The 18,130-nt window shown below is 46.3% G+C and overlaps 1 protein-coding gene across 1 annotated transcript in view; it reads right to left on the minus strand.

Annotated features, from left to right (window-relative positions):
- The window catches only part of Zic4 (Zic family member 4), a 34,273-nt gene extending 16,143 nt beyond the window's left edge, over nt 1-18,130 (minus strand). The window contains exons 1-6 of the mRNA XM_052189323.1: nt 17,998-18,130; nt 16,833-16,919; nt 9,962-10,579; nt 5,126-5,441; nt 3,131-3,225; nt 2,801-2,915 (exon numbers count right to left, since the gene is read on the minus strand). Coding sequence (XP_052045283.1) covers nt 2,801-2,915; nt 3,131-3,225; nt 5,126-5,441; nt 9,962-10,579; nt 16,833-16,902 — 1,214 coding nt within the window. The 5' untranslated portion in view covers nt 16,903-16,919; nt 17,998-18,130. The remainder of the gene's footprint in view (nt 1-2,800; nt 2,916-3,130; nt 3,226-5,125; nt 5,442-9,961; nt 10,580-16,832; nt 16,920-17,997) is intronic.

Below are 18,130 nucleotides of genomic sequence, written 5' to 3' on the forward strand. Positions count from 1 at the left end.
AGAAGGGTAAGGAAGAGGAAGAGCTACAGGCTGCAAGAGAGCCCCAAATCTTCTCTAAGGTTATGGAGTAAAAAAATTGACACTGAGATTCCAAGGAGGACAGAAAACATTGAATCCTTTATTTCCAAATAACACAGCAAAAAGAAGCTACACACATCCACAAAGTCTTTTGGAGAGAGAAAAACTTATTTTATTTAACTTACATGTACATGTTTCCAAGGAGATTATAGCTCAGATTTGAACTTTATTCAACAACCACTGACAAATACACACAACAACTTTTCCCCTTTAAATTAGTTCATAATTTAACTGCTGTTAAGGGGAAAGATTTTAAAATCACAGTGCAGCTATACAAGGTACCAATAATATAACGGTTGACTCAAACTTGTGTGTATGTCAGCTATGACTATAAGAGATTTGCCTGACTGTATAATTCACTTTCATTGCAATCATTACATTTCCCCCATAAATTAGCAATACAGACATATGGAGAGTCAGGTAAACAAACAACTTCAGTATAAGAGACAGTTTGCAGCAACTCTAACCGAGTACATGAATTACAACTTGGGGATAGTTGTTCACAAATCATTTCGTAAGCACAGGGGGTAGGGTGATGGGCACATCCTTGTCTATTTTAATCACCTTTAAAACTACACTAGGAGGTCTAGAAAACCTGACCAGGGGCAAAGTTTCCTTTCTAGGAACACTATAAAATGAAGAACTGCACATAGAGAAGGAGGAGACATATGCATGCTTTTTTTTTCACTATCTTGTAAGCCAAACCTTCTGAAGCCAAGATGATTAAGAAAAAAAGGGGGTGGGGAATATTAAAATGTTTCTCTCCCTATGCTACCTTCCTTTAGATTAATGACAGAAACAGTGTACTGATCGCTGCTTGTGGTTTAGAAACACGATGGATCTATTTATACCAGAAGTTTCTTGGAAAGGGGGGAAACTTTAACATTACCTGTATCCAGGCTTAAGTTCCAAGTATCCCAAGCAGGACTATTTGTTGCTGGAGTGATCTCCAGCAAAATTCATCCAGTTAGAAAATCTAGGTGGAGGGAATGCAGGCCAGGACAGAAAGCACTGTCTTTCTGCTCTTTCATGCTCTGGAGCACCCAGAGCATGGACTTGGGACACTTAGCCTCTACCGCTACCCTTCTTGCATTACCTAATGCACCAGTTTTGGTGCAAAGGGCCTTCGAACTTCTACACACATCACCGGGACAAACTACACAATGGTTTTGTTTTTTGTTTTTGTTTTTTGTTTTTTGTTTTTGGGTTTTTTGGGGGGAGGGGATCCCCCCTCAGCAAATCTTATTCCTAAAGTTCTCTACTGGTGGAGTGTAGAGGTCTTTCTTTTCTTTTCTTTTCTTCTCTTCTTCTTTTTCTTTTTAAAGAAATTTGATTTTATCTCTTTAGCAATGGTTTGGAGCCAATGGGGCAAAGTGAGTTTGACAGAGAGGAGAACAAATCGCTGACAAAGAACCTTTTCCATTTCACCAGCGTTGTTAGGACGACAAGCAGGAATGTCTCAGATAATAACTCCCACTTCAAAGATTTCTGAGCTCAATAGAAGGCAGTCCATCCTTTTTATTCAACCACAAGGACGGGCACTAAAGAAGACTCTACTGTTTGATTTTTTTCCACCGTGTTTATTTTTCCCCTATTCACTAGGGTACTTGGATAAAATAAACAACAAGACAATTAAGGGAACATGGACTTCTAACTTTGCTGCCATCTTCCCTATCCCCTTGGCCTTGGGCTTTTCAGTTTGTACCCAAAGCCAGCCCAGACCTAAGGATACCACACAGTGGCACATCAGAGGAAAAGCTTAAGGGGCTGAGAGACTTCTAGGGTTAGGAAGCAGTATGGCACCTCTGGGGAACACAGGGAAACTAACTGTCCCTGAGGTGCAGTTAACAGTTCCCATACTTCCCCCAAGTAGGCCACCTTCGTCTTAAATCCCCATTTGACTCTGTTGCACACAACTGAGCTGGGGATGCTCCTTTGGTAAGCTTCTCGGGATGCCCTAGTCATTTACTATGACTCAGGAGCCCATGGGCGCTGTCAAGATGTTCGGAGTCCGGCTCCTCCTCCCTTTCTTGAAAGAATCCCGGGTGCCAAAGCCCGCTACATCAGGGTGCATGGTGAACCCCTAAACACTGGCAAGACAGGTCCTGGGAGGAAGTATATACTGGAGAGCACAGTGACAGTATTAAATGGCGTGAAAGCAAAGGTCAGCGCAAATGTATCTTAATAGAGTGTCCGCAGTGAAGTGTGCCGCCTTTGAAGCGGCCGCTCCCCGCGCGCATTTCCATGGCGAGCCTAACGCGGCATGCTGATGCACCGTCAAACTCACACTTTCAACCCCAAAACGCGACTCTTTGAACAACCCGAGCTTGATTGGACCTTTCTCCTTTTCTTTTCCCTCTTACAAACCATTTCCTCGCCTTTAGAAACTCGCCATCAAACCCAAATACGCCCTCTGATCACCGCAGAAAGCAGAAACAAAGAGAGCTGAGCGGCGATTCAAGCGGCCCTTTTCTTCCCTCGCATTATTATCCATTTTTATTATGATCGGGAACAAGTGCCCATTCGCGTGGGTTTTGTTTACCGGAAATTAAATGAAAATGATTTAGTCCGCGTCAAACAAAAATATATACTTGTATACACAAGAAAAAAGGCCTGTTAGACGTAAATATTATGTCCTTAATGAAAAGCCTGGACGGGCTCCAGGCTCGGCCTTTCAGGATTTCAGTGAGACTTGCCCATTGCCATAGAAATCCTAACTTACCATGAAGATGCACCGTGGCGAAGAAACACTGCTTTGTGAGAGAGCCCTTTGATGTCGCAGGCGCAAGATGCGGGGCGCTCAGCTGCGCAGGGCAAGATTACCTTGCAAGCAACATCTGTAACAAGCAAATGAAAAATTAAAGGCGATTAGTGACCGGCCAAACATTTTTATTTCATTTCGTTATGTTGGACTGCGGTGGAAGACAAAACTAGGTATTTTGAAACAGAAGAGAAGGTAGTCTAGGATGAGGAGGGACAGTTTTAAAATATCTGCAGAGTTATCAAGTCCCTCAAAGGTTCTATGTGCCATCGCAGCAAGGTTAGTGCTCACCAATGAGGACAAGTTCTTTGCTTCTCAACTGTTCACATAAACTAGGCTGACTCTGGGCCAGGTTGTAACTCAATAACATGTTCACTGGAGATACACTGTAAAGATACTGGGTTTTATTAGTGGTAAGAAAAACAGCCCCATTCTGGCCAAGATGGTTGGTTACTTTATTGGATAGAAGTTGTGGGGTCTGTGGGACAGGAGTGAGACTTTTCGATTGGATTCTGGGAAGGGTGGAATAGAAGACAATGCAGCTGGGTTCTCATAGGAAGAGTTCTTGGTCCAGCTTCTATTCTATCCAATGTGTCTATTTTTGTCGCTGGTGCTGGGGATAATCGAAAAGCAAAGCTTCGTGGGAAGTAGACAAGACTCTGCCACAGAGTTACACTCCCCAGCCTCGGGCTCTGGCTGTAAAATTGAGTTCCTAGGGGCTTCCTTTCTGGCAAAACCATTTCCCCTCCCCCACACATTTATTTCAGATTTTCGGAGAACTGGACAAGTCTGACAATACTCTTTTCTCCTTTTTGCTACTATTCTCCTTTCTTTTGGTGTTTTTGTTTCTTTACATCTCAGTTAGGATTGTGAAGCAGCTCCTCCTTCCCTACAGAGGGTGGCCGACTAGGACCAAGCCCCAGGACCTCTCTCCCTTCACAACTACAGACAGAGGCTTTGCTCTTCATCTCTACTAATATCTGCCCCCCCCCCCCACTTCATAACCAGCATATCAAATACCTTCAAGTCTATAGACCCACTGGGTGTTTGCTCGTATAATACTTGTTATTGGACTTTATTTATTACATGCCCATAAACTTTTTCAATATGGCTAACATTGTGTTATTTCTGACAAAAGCTATTAGAACACTGATGCTGTTCTCACATCCGGGACTGTGGAGAGCTTGATCCAATGATGACATCAGCCAGCTCTGTGTCCCCTGCTCAAGCACCTATGAGGTTCTTCTATAGCAAGCAGTGCCTAAACAGATGGGGGTGGGAAAAGGAATCCTGGAAGCTTCACAACTCAGAATTCTTGAAAGCCTTCTAGCAGTTCCTTTGTCTGTGCTTCCTATTGTTTCCTCCTCGCTTCCCACTGCAAGTATAAAATGTCAATTGAGTTTGAGGTCTGACAGAACAGACTTAGCTATGTGTTCTGACAGGCATTGGGGTTGGAGGTATGTAACATCCCAAGAGAAGGGAAGAGTGCTCCTTTACTTATCTCCTTTACAGAGGGAGTTAGAAAATGCAGGGCTTTAGTGTTTCTTTGTTGTTGTTGTGTGCTTATTTTGCTGTTGTTGTGGTTGTTGTTGTTGTTGTTGTTCAAGATCAGCTAAGGCGCTGGAGAGGTGAACGGGAGGGAAAGGAAAAGATAAATGGTCTGCAGGAGAATGGCTGTGGGATTCTGTCTGACGCCCCCTGGGCTCTGAACTCCATGGTCAGGATTGATGGGCAAGGGGGAGGAAAGGAAAAGAATTCTGTGAGTGGGGTCTGGATCGGCCCTAGCCCAGGCCTCAAGGTAAATCTTTTCCACCCTTCCACACCCACTGGGAAAATGTATAGCTTTACTTTTGACAACTGCAGTTGCCAAAACTGTGAATAAACTCTAATAAGTTTGTTGTTGTTGTTGTTGTTGTTGTTTTATCTGTCTCTTTATCTTGGACATTGGTTTCATGGGCAAAGTGCGTACAGGCTGTGACTATAGAATGACCGCATTTATGTTTTCATATAATGATCTAGTATCAGCCTATTCAATAACTTTTAGTGGTAGTCTACCTGCTTGTCTGCCCTTCTAAGCTCCCTCCCTTGGTTCCTTGCCTACTTTTTGAAGCCTCGGTGGCTGGGCTTTGACTGGAAATCGGCATAAACCAGAGCAGCTCGCTGAGAAGCTGCCCTGATACCGGAGGCGGCGGTGGCTGCAGCTGGGCCCAGAGGTGGCGGTGATAGGTTAGGGTGGGGGCGCTGCAGAGTCAGCCACCACTGATCCAGGCGCCCGAACACACGTACCATTCGCTCACGTCTGTGCCACGCACAACCACCGCCGCAGAGCAAGCCACTGAGGTCTCACGGCCGCTTTCTAGTGAGGGCGACGCGAGAGCAGACGTGATAGTCGAGTCGTAGCCAGAGCTGGGTGGCGGCGATCGACCATGAACTTTCATGTGCTTTCGCAGAGAGCTGGGGTGCGTGTAGCACTTGTCACACCCGCGCACCTTGCACATATAAGGCTTGTCGCTAGTGTGCACGTGCGAATGCTTCTTGCGGTCGCTGCTGTTGGCGAAACGCCGCTCGCAGCCCTCGAACTCACATCTGAAAGGTTTCTCGCCTGGGGGAGGTAACGTAGAGATGTTAGTAGGATGTGGGCTGCGTCCCAACCTCAGGATTGTAACCCGCCCTCCCCCCACCCCGTTGCTGTTTTGTTTTCAGCAAAAGACCTACAAAAGATTTTCAGAAATTACTTTTCCCCAGTGCTTTAGGTCTGACGCCCTTCCCCCACCCCGTGAGGAGATGAAGCCCAGTCCTATAGAGTGCCACCCCTCCTCCTCCCCGTCCTGGGCCTAGGGATGGGGGTGGGGGCGTCGGAGGAGGAGCGACAATGACTCCATCATAGTCATTTCCATTCTTGAGAATCCTTCTCCAGGCACGTTGTTTTCCCCCAACTTTTATCTATGTGGAGACAGAAGCACCTTTACCAATGGAATCGAGGCCATTGAGAAGCTCACATTTGCTGGATTTGAAGTTACTGCCCAAGCCATCTGTCTCTGTCCTAGTGAGCCTTGCCCAGCAATCCGCCGGACACATACTCCATCCTGGTCCAATGTGTTTTCTAAAGTAGGTTTTGTTCAAGTGCCAAACAACGGAAGGATTTGAAAGGATGAACCGCGGATGCATTTGCGTGTGCGCAGTGTGAGAAACATTCTGAGCAACGATTCACCCCAAAGGCTATTTTCCAGAAAATAGAGCCCCCCTCTCCTTTCCATTTCACCCATTGAAGGCAAATATACTGCAACATTCTTCAAATCTTGCCTAGTCTATCCGAGATTCCTCGAGATAGTATAGTGTTCGCCGATTTTAATATTTTATTATACGGATCCAGCAGTGTCACGGAAACCTTGTCGAGTGTAGAGGGGACCCTCTCAGTCCAAACTGACAATTCCAGGTCTATGATCCTCCCCAGACAAGTCCCCGCCTGCCTGTTCCACCTCGCAGGCCAGTACTACCCAAAGGCTGATAGATGAAAATAGGCTCAGGCCAGGAGGGATCTTAAGTCTGTTGAAATCGCGGCCCTGACTGTGGCAAGCAAGCTTCCGGTAAGTGCCTGGTACAGGCAGGCCAGTCCACCCGGGGTGCGGCTGGTCTAGGTAGACTTTCAAGACGGCTAGAACGCACACAAAAGCTCGGAATATTGGCTGGGCGAAGGCTCGTTCCAGGAGTTCCTTGCTGCGGGAATTTGCTGCTGTGCGGGAAAGAAAAGGACCCCCCCCCCACCCTCGACACACACCCTCCCAGAAGCCAGAACTCCAAATCTCTGGCTCAGCTGAGGTTGTTTAGAAAAGGAAAGGGAGAGGTGTCTGTGGTCTTAACAACTGAAGATCCTGGGGGTGATCGGGGTGCTAAAACTACTCTAGCAGAAGACTGAACAGCAAGGTGCACCACTGTTGGCTTTGGGATCGCTTCTTCCGCGGTTTACAGGCAAGACTCCGTGATAAAATTAACAAAGTCTCCATTCCGCCGCCTCACTGGCACTTAACCTGCCTTTGGCTTAGGCAAAAAAAAAAAAAAAAAAAAAAAAAAATCACGCGAACCCGTCTCTCCCACACTCCCACTGATAGTGCTCACCCTTGCTGGAGTAGAGCTGGTACTCTAGGGTCCTCTGGAAGATGTTACCCGCTGCCATTTTCACAGGACAAGGCACAGTCTTACGAAAAAATTGGAGATGTATAATGAACGGATCAGTGTCCCTATTTGTCCCCACATTTCTCTCCTTTGATGCCACCAGCGTTTGCAAACCCCAAACTTTTCTCTCCCCTCCCTTCTTTTTCTTCATAAAATAACTCGCAGAAAATAAAAAAAAAAATCACAGCCTACAAAATAAGGTTTTTGTGGGGTAGCGGGAGGGGGGGTAGAGTTTGAGGTTAGAATTTGAAGATAGAATTCCCTCAGGGATGGGATGGGGGAATTCTGCTACCACATATCCCACTCCAATGTCTCTCATCGCGTAAAGTAGACAAGGATTTCGTCGCTGCCGACGAAAAAACGGGGAAGAAAAGAGCAAGTCCCGAGACGCTTCAGGACCGGGCAAGTGAGCAGGCCCGTGGGAGGCCAGGTGCAGGCCGGCCTTAGCGGCGCCCGGCTGCAGGAGGCGCCCTGGGCTCCGAGTCCACGACCCTCCCACCCGCGCCGCCCCGCCGCCCCTCACCCTTCCCCTCCCCCCTGTCCCTGAGAGGCGCCCTGGGTGGGAGGGTGGACCCCGCGGCGCGAGGCCCGGCCTGTCTCCCGCGGAACGACCTGAGGCCAGGCTGGCGGCCTAGGCCGCGAGCCTCCGGACCCCGCTTGGGGCCCCGACCCCGGCTCTGGTCCTCGGCCCCGGTTTCAGAGCGAGCAGGGCCTCGGTCCGCGCGGGCGCCAAGTTCGCCGGCCTAGCCGGCCTCTAGGCCAGCGCCATTTTCTGGCACTTGTGGCTGGATCGGTTTTCGCCATGACTCCGCCCCAGAGCGGCCAGGGAGCAGGCCTGCACCCCCCACCTCCCACGAGGGCTGACTGACTGCGGGGAAAGGTGGGGAGAGCCCCGGCCCGGGGGTTCCGGGAGGCGCGCCAGTTTGGGAGGTTGGCCCGGCGCGCGCTCCTGGCCCGCGTCCCCCTCGCCGCCCTACCATTGTTCCCCGGGTCTCTGTCACAGCCACAGAGTGAAACCTTCTTCACCCGCTGCCTCCAGAGCCAGGCCTGGGAGTCACAATCGGGAGAATCTCAGCTAAGAAATCTGCTCCTGATCGCCGCTTCCGCGACTCGAGGAAATGAAACGCCATTAATATTTGAAAAGGCAATTATTTTCCTGTTGAATCGAAAACTGTCTTCATGAATAATTTGTAGAGAGTTCTATTGCCATTTGAGAAACATTTTGTTGCTGCTTTGCCTCCTCTGTTTCTTCCCATTACTTAGGAGATTTGAGGGAGACACCGGAACAGGGGAGGCTCTATGGTTTTGTTTTGTTTCTTTTTCCTTTTCCTTCCTTCCTTTCTTTCTTTTTAACCCAAGCTGTAATGAATTAGGACAGAGACCGAAAAGAACGCGCAGAATTCTGCCTTGAGTCCAAGCAAAGCTGAGAGGCAGCCAGGCACACTTTTGCTTCCCTGATGTAGGTCGATTACGCTAAGAATTTAACCATTTTCTGCTTCACAGACTTCAAACAGTGGGCCGGCAAAGAGCAGTATAAGTTTGTTTGTTTCAAAATCCCTGTCATTAAAGATGAGTTCTTTCTCCAGCCCCGGATTGCGCATCCACTTTCCAGGTGCTGGCAGCCAGCCTCTGGAGCAGCAAGTCTGAGGGCTGGAATCATGGTCTTACTTATTCCTCTGTCCCTGGGGATATAACTCGGGAGGGGGGGGAGAGGAGTAAATGGATGAGAGAGACAGTTGGGGAGGGGGGTTGTCTCAGAACGAGCTTTAGAAAAACGTACAAGATGTTTGCTGGCATGCTAGGGGAATAAAGACCAAGATCCAAACTGGACTTTGGTCTTGCCTGAGCCTGCGCCAGTGTTCTGCCACTAAACCTCACGGCGAAGGCAGTTTGTGTCAAGATTTAGCAAGCTTCTTACCAGGTACCGCAACTATCAGGAACTCGGACTCTGAAAAAGGTTGCTGTTCTAACAAGAACTGTAGAAAGGAGAGAAAGATACTGCCTGTAGAACTAGAGTACCAAGATGGAATTCTGGTCCCTGCATCATTCTTCCCTTTTCCCGCCTCCAAGATGGGGGAGGGGAGAAGACGGTGACTTCTTAAACTTCAAGGGAGGGGGGCTGTGGGGAGAGTAAGGAGAGTCAAACGGTGGCTGCTAAACTAATTAATGTAACTTCACAGGCTGTTCCGAAAGTGTGAAAACTTTCTTCTTGCAATTGTATTAATTAGATGCTTCTGGCCAGAAGAGTTCAGCTTCCAGGCTCCTTCGCTGAGCTCCTTTCTTTCTGTTAACTAGAGCTAACAGATGTGGTTGACACGTGTCCCTATTTCACTTAACAGCTCGGTAAATGACATTTAAGGCAGTGGGTCCCGTTGGGTCTCTACTAAAATAAGAATGAGGGCTACCAAAAAATGTCCCTCCGTGGAGCTAGCAATACAAAAACAAGTCAAAAGTAAGGCCCCAAGGCTCATAAATCCCAAAGAAAGTATTAAGGGTCAGATGATGCCTCAGTCCAGGTGATGGTGGGGCTAAAAGGAAGAAGAGTTTCCAATAGTTATCTGTAAATGGGAGACGATTTTTCCCATTTCCTTTAACACTTTGGGGAAAGCCATGCTTAATAAAATATAAAATCCATCTTAAAACCAAACTCCAGGGACTGGGAATATAGCCTAGGGTTCAATCTCCAGATCCTGAATAAAATCAAAGCTCTGACCTAGGAGCGCCAGTTAAACCAACAGGGACTCCGGAACTCGGGAGCCACTCTGCCCAGAAAGCCTCCGAAAACGGTGAGTCTAGGAGCAGAAACCGTTAATTGCCGGTTTATAAATCTGGCTGATGGAAAGAATACCAAACTACCTCCCTCCTCCCCTCAGTTGGATCTCAAGAAAATTCAGACCCAAGGGTCTGTGTCCCATGGGTCGCACGAGACAGACAGCACTGAGTACTGACCTGTATGTGTTCGTTTGTGTATTTTGAGATTTTCTGATCTAGCAAATACCTTCCCACACCCTGGGAAAGGACAAGGGAAGGGCTTCTCGCCCGTGTGCACGCGGATGTGATTTACAAGTTTGTATTTGGCTTTGAAGGGCTTGCCCTGTCGCGGACACTCCTCCCAGAAGCAAATGTGGTTAGCCTGCTCTGGGCCACCGACGTGCTCCACGGTGACGTGCGTGACCAGCTCGTGCATGGTGCTGAAAGTTTTGGAGCAGGGGCGCGGGGACATCGGGCTGTCATCCCCCAGCCACTTGCAGATGAGCTCTTGTTTGATGGGCTGGCGCATATAGCGGAAAAAGGCTCCAGGGCCATGGGGTGCGGTGAGGTTCACGGTCAGGTTCATGCCGCCATAACCTTGCAGGGCTGTGGCTGTCGCCAGAGTGTCGCTGCGGGCCATAGGCCCTGATACAAAAGGTTCCGACCTCGCATACATGTCTCCAGGGATTCCCAGACGCAGGAGTCCGTTCAAAGGACGGCTGTGGGAGGCCTGAGGAGGCTGCTCAGGAAGGCCCGGAAACACCGAGGGGTTCGAAGCAGCGGCGAACTGGGGCCCATGGTGTCCACAGCTGCTACCTGTTGTCGAGACAAATAACGTGCATGAGAAGCGGTGGCGTGGACTTCGCACTTTTCCCGGACCCCGGGGACAAACTCTGCCCAGCCGCATTTAGGTTTCTGCCTGTCAGTGCTGGGATCTTGAGCCGGTCGGTGCCAGCAGTGAACCTGGCAGACCAAGCAAAGTCATAAAGCCTCCGCCTTCGTCCGGCTGGGCTGCAGTTCTGCCGAGTCCCCTGCCGTGCCATGCGCTGGAAAGGGGTAGCGATAATGGGGTAGGTGGGAAAGGCAGCAGGGCTGAGTCTGTGGGTGCCTGGGGGCATGGCCTCTGCTGCAGAGGTGTAAGACCCGTATCTCAAGATTACTTTGTCCACCAACACCAAGGGGTGCTCCCGGGCCAAAGATGGAAATGATAGGAGGGTCATTTCGGAGGTGGCGAAGTTGGAAGTGGCCGTGATTTGAAAACGTCCTAGACGCGTATATATTAATTTCAGTGCCCCACTGGGCCTGGAAAGGACCGCCTGCTGCACCTCGGTCTGGCAGCCACCAATGCTACTGCAGTGTGGCAGTGCAAAGAAAGGACAACCGAAAAAAAAAAGATGATAAAGGGAGGAGAGAGAGAGAGAGAGAGAGAGAGAGAGAGAGAGAGAGAGAGAGAGAGAGAGAGAGAGAACTTATGCAAAGTGATGGAGATTGTTTGTTTGTTTTTTAAGTTTGGGGGTTTGCCCCATCCCCCCTTCTGTTTTCTCTGTCTTTAATGTCCGTGTGAAACCCCAGGCACTACAGAGGCGGCAGCAGAACGCTTAAGGAAATGAATAGATTCAGGGCCGCGGCCCCGGGCCACCGTGAGAACAATTGCCTGTGTTGCCTATTGGCCGGTGGTCTGGACCGACGTCAGTGATGACGAGATCTCTCTCTGTCTCTCTGTCTCTCTGTCTCTCTGCGTGTCTCTTTCTTTCTCTCTCTCCTTCCTTCCCTCTCCCCCTCTCCCTGTCCCTCTTCCTCCTTTCCTCTCCCTCTCTTTCTCTCCCTCCCCCAATCCCAATAGCATTTCACGCTTCTATTGCTCATGCGCTCTGACCCAGGCATGGATTCTTTTCTTTCCCGTAACTCCCTACCACCCTCCTCCTTCCACAATGTGAGCCTAGCTACCACCTCCCTGGAAGGGACTGAGTAGGGTTAGGCTACGCTTACAGACGTGACGACCCTGGGAGGAGCTGATCAGAATCCTAAGCACAGTTTAGTACTTAGGTGCCTCAAGGTATTTGGAAAGTTTGTCTTTGAGCATAAAGGACAGGGTCTGAATCAAGGCAGAAGAATAGGCTGCAGACTGCCTGGAACAGAGAAACTCCTAGGGTAGAGAACCTAGGATCCAATTTTATTTTTTCTTTCTCTAAAATTTCTTCTTTCTCTTTTCTTCTTTGCTCTCGTTCCCCCTAACCCTACCCCGCATGTCTGCTGCACCTTGGTCCTGTTTCTGTTCCTCTATTCACCCACCTTCCTCTTCTCTCCCTTCTTCCAATTAGCCTTGTCTCTCCTTCCTCTGAGTGACTGACTGGCAGTCCTCTAAGTAGAACCCCAGCCTGACTAGAGAGACTGGACCAGAAGAGGCCATGAAGAGGTATTGTTTCACGCTCCCTGAAAGGTCTCTGTTCATCATAGCTCATATTTACCTACCAGAGGGTATTCTGGTTAAATAAATAAATAAATAAATAATGCATAAATAAATGGCTCAAGCCACACTAATACTCAAATAGAAGGAACAGGTCCTTGCCTTCTAGTCCATGGGGCCAGGGGACCAGTCTGGAGAATCCTGAACTCAGTGCATTGGCACCAGATTGAGAAGGTTCCAGAATGGCGATGTGATCCCTTCCAGTCTGTGGGCACTGATTGCAGAAGGTTGACCTTAGCCCTTGCTCCATTTAGGAGCTACAGAGTTGGCTGCCGCCATGCTTCAGTCTGGAGCTACCATTATAGCTGACTGAGGAAGACCAATTGGAGATTTCAATTCTGGCTCAGGAATGACTGACTGCCCCTTATCTGCCCAAGGCCCAACTGCTTCCTGAGCTCAGGGCCCTGACTCTGTCCTTGTGCTCAAAAAATGCCAAAGGATGTTCTTAGATCCTCTATTTGGCATAGAACATGTCACCAAGGCCCAGAAACCTTTGGGTTCTTAAAGAGAGTTCTGAAGATTGAAAAGAAACATCATCATCATCATCATCATCAACAACAACAACAATAAAAACAAAAACCAAAACCCTTTAAGAGAAGAGAGAAATTTGAACAAGTTACATGGAACACTAACTTAGATGGAACTGAGGATTCCATGATTGGTAAATAAAGGTTTATCTGTTTGTTTGTTTTTGCTTCATTTGTTTTCTTTCATTTTGTTTTTGAGACAAGGTCTCGTGTAGCCCAGGATGACCGAGAACTTGAATGGTTTTGAATTTCTGTTTTTCCTACCCCCACTCTTTGGGAGCTGGGTTCATAGATGCTCACCAGCACACGTGAGTGAGTATAGTGCTGAGAAGGGGAGAGAGGGCTCCTCAGAGGGAGCTACACTCCTGCCTCTTAAACAAGGCTTTACAATTTTTAATAATTGACTTATTTTCTAAAGCTTGGTACATTCATCATTCATCCCTGCTTGGGGCAAGGGATTTAGCAAGGGATTAACTTCCACAATAATTTCTCTAGCTTTGAATAGTCTGTATCTCTCTGCTCTGCATTAGGAAAGACTTAGGCAATTACAAACAGATTCTGTGAATGCACACACATGCACAGGCACACACACACACACACACACACACACACAAACACACAAAAAAGAGAGGGAGAGACATTTGACTTCCGTGTCCTAAACCAAGACCTTTCCTGACATTTTAAAATCTAGACTCTGAGGCTTTATCTTTCCCTCTGAAAGCTTCATTTACTTTCTATAGTTAGCCCCTTAATGGGAGGTACTCCTATTTGGTTCCTTGGCTTTTCCTTCCCCACTCTTATCTCTAAACAGTTATCAAATTTCAGTGAATTTTACGTCTGACCTCTGAGAAAAATAAAGTATGTATTCAGGTGAGTCTGAGCTGAGCCTTCAAAGGGCTTGAAACACAACAGACAAGTTGATAACAGAAAACAAAAGTGTGTCCCTTCTTGCTCAGATGTTCTATCATCCAAACCTCCAAACTGTGGTAGTAAACCTGAATGCAGGTGCACTTGTGCCATAACACAGCCCAGGAACTAAAATTTCTCTCCTCTCATCTAAACCTAGATGGTATACAATTAATTGTTCAGGATATGTCAAATTCAGGATCCATTTTAGTTCTGGTTAATTATTTGATTTGAACCAACATGGATTCTTAATACATATCCTGTGACCCAATCCTCATTAAAAGCTTTGAATAACAATACAGACTGAACAGGTTTTTTTTTTTTTTTTTTTTTTTTTAAGCATTTTCAGCTATTTTCAGAACCATTTGGAAGCCTGGTGAGCATGCCGAAAATGTTTGTTTCTCATGTTCACAGGAGACAAAATGCTAACTTTCCATTAGCAGGTTGTAGAGAGAAGGATTTAAAAAAAAAAAAATCCAAGTTTACAGACCTCCTGAATTGTAAGCACTGACCTTTGTACCCAAAGGTTAAATGAGAGAGGGAGAGGGAGAGGGAGAGGGAGAAAGGGGGAGAGGGAGAAGGAGAGAGAGAGAGAGGGAGAAGGAGAGAGAGAGAGGGAGAGAGGGAGAGGGAGAAGGAGAGAGAGAGGGAGAGAGGGAGAGAGGGAGAGAGGGAGAGGGAGAAGGAGAGAGAGAGGGAGAGGAGAGAGAGGAGAGGAGAGAGAGAGAGAGAGAGAGAGAGAGAGAGAGAGAGAGAGAGAGAGAGAGAGGTGGTTTATACACACATCTTGTTAGTATACAGTCTCTCTTTGCCCTTGAAAATGAACATGTGTATGACTTTCTGTGCCAGCAGCAAAAGGGCAAACACATCTGATTCAGCCAAAATCACTGACAGTAGCCTGGCCCCATGGAGCTCCTTCCCAGATGCAGTCTTCTCTTGAAGCACTAAAAACATCTGGACCCATCCTGGGTAGACATTTCTTGAGTAGCTAGGGGTCAGTTGACCTGCAGGTCACAGAGGCTGCCTGATACTTGCAAGGTTTTTGGAGCCATATGGTCCATACCTCGGTTGGCTAAGCATAACAATGGGACCAGACATTCTTTTAAGGTCCATTTCCCTAGAGACAGAGATAGAGGGAAAAAAAAACATTTCTTGTATCCGTTTATATTTACTGACATAAAACTTTCAGCCATTATGTAAGGACCTTCAAGGTAAATTTCTAAATAAACCCCAAATAGAGTCTCGGGCTGATCAGAAATGACAAGGACTAGAGCATCAATGTCCTAGAAGTATATTTTAGAATCTCCAGAGATTTTTTTTCACGTCACTGGATACAGAGATCGCCAGTTTCAGAAACTGTCCATTGACGGAGTGTGCTCATCTTCACTGGAGCCCAGTTAGCTCTCGGGAGCTTCCTTCTTGGTTTGCAAAGAAAAGGAGTAGTCTGTAGCCAAGAGGTGTTTTTGGCAAATGCAAAGGGAAGGTGGGGGACTAAAGCTTTCCTGAGGGCTATGTGGAACAGATTCTATCAGTAGTCCTATAACATCTTTCTATCTCTAGAGTCTCTGAAAATTAATGCTTAGAATCATGATTTAAGCATTTTTGCTCACAATAGGGACTACTACCACCAATGGCATAAACTAATGGTTTCTAGTTTATATTCTAGGAATTGGACAACTGGTGGCTTTATCTTCTATCAGAGCTTCTTGCATCAGTAGCTGAGTTGTCTGACCACTCTTCTTGGAAAGGGGGAAGGACAAAGATAAGGCATCAGTAGCTGGGCTATTTTTCCATTTTGATTTTCTGAGACAATGCTAAATCACGATTGCCTATTCAGCTGCATGGCCACGGCTCAGAACCAGGCCAAGCAGCCTGTGCCATCTCAAGGGTCTGCTTCTAGGTCTGCAGCCACTTCTTCAGTTCCACTTTTACATTTCTGACCATGGTGCCACGCAAAATAAGGTGTGTAACTCTGAAGAGACTATTCGCTGATTTTAGGATTCCTGCAGTGGGAGGTATCTCAGGTCTTAGGAAAAGAAATCATTGAAGCCCCAGAAGCCTGCCCTATGTCCAATCCCAAATTATGCAAAGGAGATGAGGTCTGTCAGGATTTTTTTTAGAAGAAGAAATTTCTCCTAGTTATGGAAATTTTAGCTTTAATCATCATTAATGGAACTGATAGTATGGAAAAAATATACTTAGATGCAATTTAATTTCCAAGCAATGCTTTTCTGTAAAATGTCTTTTCACAAAAGATTGGAAGAAATTTATAAAAGAACTGCCAGGGTAGCATTAAGAGATCAAAACAATTGAATTTATATAATAATCACATGTCTTCTTTGAGTTTTGCCATAAAGTCATCCCAAACAGCAGAAGAGATACATTTCCTAACTTACTTAACTTTTGTTAAGAAGCTTTGCCTTGCATACCAATAAGAGACAGGTTTTTGGTTTTTTGATTTTTAAAATATGAACTTTATAGTTGAAGTGAGAAACAAAACAGGTGCCTAGAAGGGGGAGAAGCCAACCTTAAACCATATGCTTATTCTAAATGGAATATGAAATTAAATTCTTCACAATGAAGGTATTTCTGACAGAGTGGCTGTCAGTCACTCTTGGTTCAGACACCGCATTGTGGGAACATGGTCACTGCCACATTGCAGAAGGCTGGTGCCCCTGGTAAAGATGATGTATATCATGTAAACCCCATCACCAAGATCAAAGTACGTTTCTTTCATGGGAGCCAATACATGTCAGACCTCATCCCAATCAAATTGTGTGGAAATGAATTCAAGATGAATATGTCATAGAATAATGTGACAGTGGAATTGCAGAAGGTCAAGGGTGGTTGTTTCAATGATCCAGTACTCAAATACTAATTCTAGAACATCCAGATGAGTAGGCATTGAATCCTCGGGCTGCTGGTGGGATGTTGTGTCATTGATTTGTGTGCAAATACATCAACCACCAAGGTGTTATTCTAAGTTTCTTTTAAACTTAGAGATGTGCCCAAACTCACATCCTAGGGTAAGCAAGAGAGAAACAATCATATATGTTTCATGCATAAATACACACACACACACACAAACACATACATACACAAAGAAAAAAGTGTCTGATCCTCAGCAAATCTCTATTTATAATAAGATTTTTTTTTTTAAATTACTCACTTGATTCTTTCAGAGTGTTTCTGTACAGCCGTAATCGCCTCCTCATCACCAGGGACGTCTTGTATTTCATTTTCTGAGCTTGAGCCTGCTTGAGAAGAAAAGGCCTGAGTAAAACAATACCATACATGTTCAGTGGCAAGAATCTGTGGCCTGAGTGTATGAAAGGAAGATGTTAGTCTGAAAAAAACAATCTTTTGGCTTTTCTTTGATCCTTTTCAGGTTTGGGAACGTAAGAACAAAGATTGCACTGACAATAAAAATATTGACGATTTCTAATTTACCAACTATAATTTTTATCACTCGTTCTTCTGCCTTTTAGGTAGACTCATTCAGTGTTCAAAAATCTGTGGCTTCTAGAATTTGAAATTTTGTTTCAGAACACTCCATTATTTCTTCAAGTTGGCTATTTACATTTGATGAGGCGTTGTGGGGAGGGCCCCCTATTCTCTGGGGATGTGCAATCATGCATAGTTATATTGTTGGAAGGAAGAAATTTTCAGATTTTCAAATTCTGCTCTGTCAGTAGTGGTGAATAACCCTTTAATCTCACATGTTCCATTCTCTTCCTGCTCCAGACCCACTTGAGAGCTGTTACTGGCTCATTTTTCAAAGCTAATATTAAATCCACCAGGTTAAAAATGTACCATTTTTGTTGTTGTTGTTATTTGGTGTCAAGTTGTCTCTTTTTTTTTTTTTTTTTTTTTTGCAGTTGAAAAGTTTAGCAACAGTGCCTCCCTCTTAAGATTTCTTGTCAATGGCTGGAGCTACCAAGCCTTCGGCAACCATAAATCCTTGAAAACATTTTAAGGCCCTCTGCATTTGTCAGGCAAGGCTGTGGAGGCAGTGGAGCAGCCAAACAGCAATCCACCTAGCGTTGACCCTAAATTTGGTGAGGAAGGACAAACAGTCCTTGAAAAAGGTCTTAGGCTGGACAAACACAGCAAGACCTCAGTCAATGGGACGTCTGCCTGTCTTGACACTCTACCCACAGAACAAGTGGCTATTTAACTTGTTGACCCACGGGCTAAATCCAAGTAGGGCTGCACTCTCATACAGGGTCTCTAATTTCTTATGTTCCCCGCACCCCTAACTCAGACCCAAACTATCCTCAGGGTTTCGTCCTTTCTTTTTCTTTTCCTGTCACAGGCCTGAATATACTCACCTCTTTCCCAGAGGAAATTGTTTTCAATTCTTTCTAACAATACAAAAATAACAAAATCCTTCCAGAAAGGTAACAAGCTCCTTCTAGCACAGATCAAGAAAGAAAGGAGGCCCAACTTTGTATTCTTCCAGAAGGG

Source organism: Apodemus sylvaticus, chromosome 7 (assembly GCF_947179515.1).
Source record: "Apodemus sylvaticus chromosome 7, mApoSyl1.1, whole genome shotgun sequence".
Taxonomy (NCBI): Eukaryota; Metazoa; Chordata; class Mammalia; order Rodentia; family Muridae; genus Apodemus; species Apodemus sylvaticus.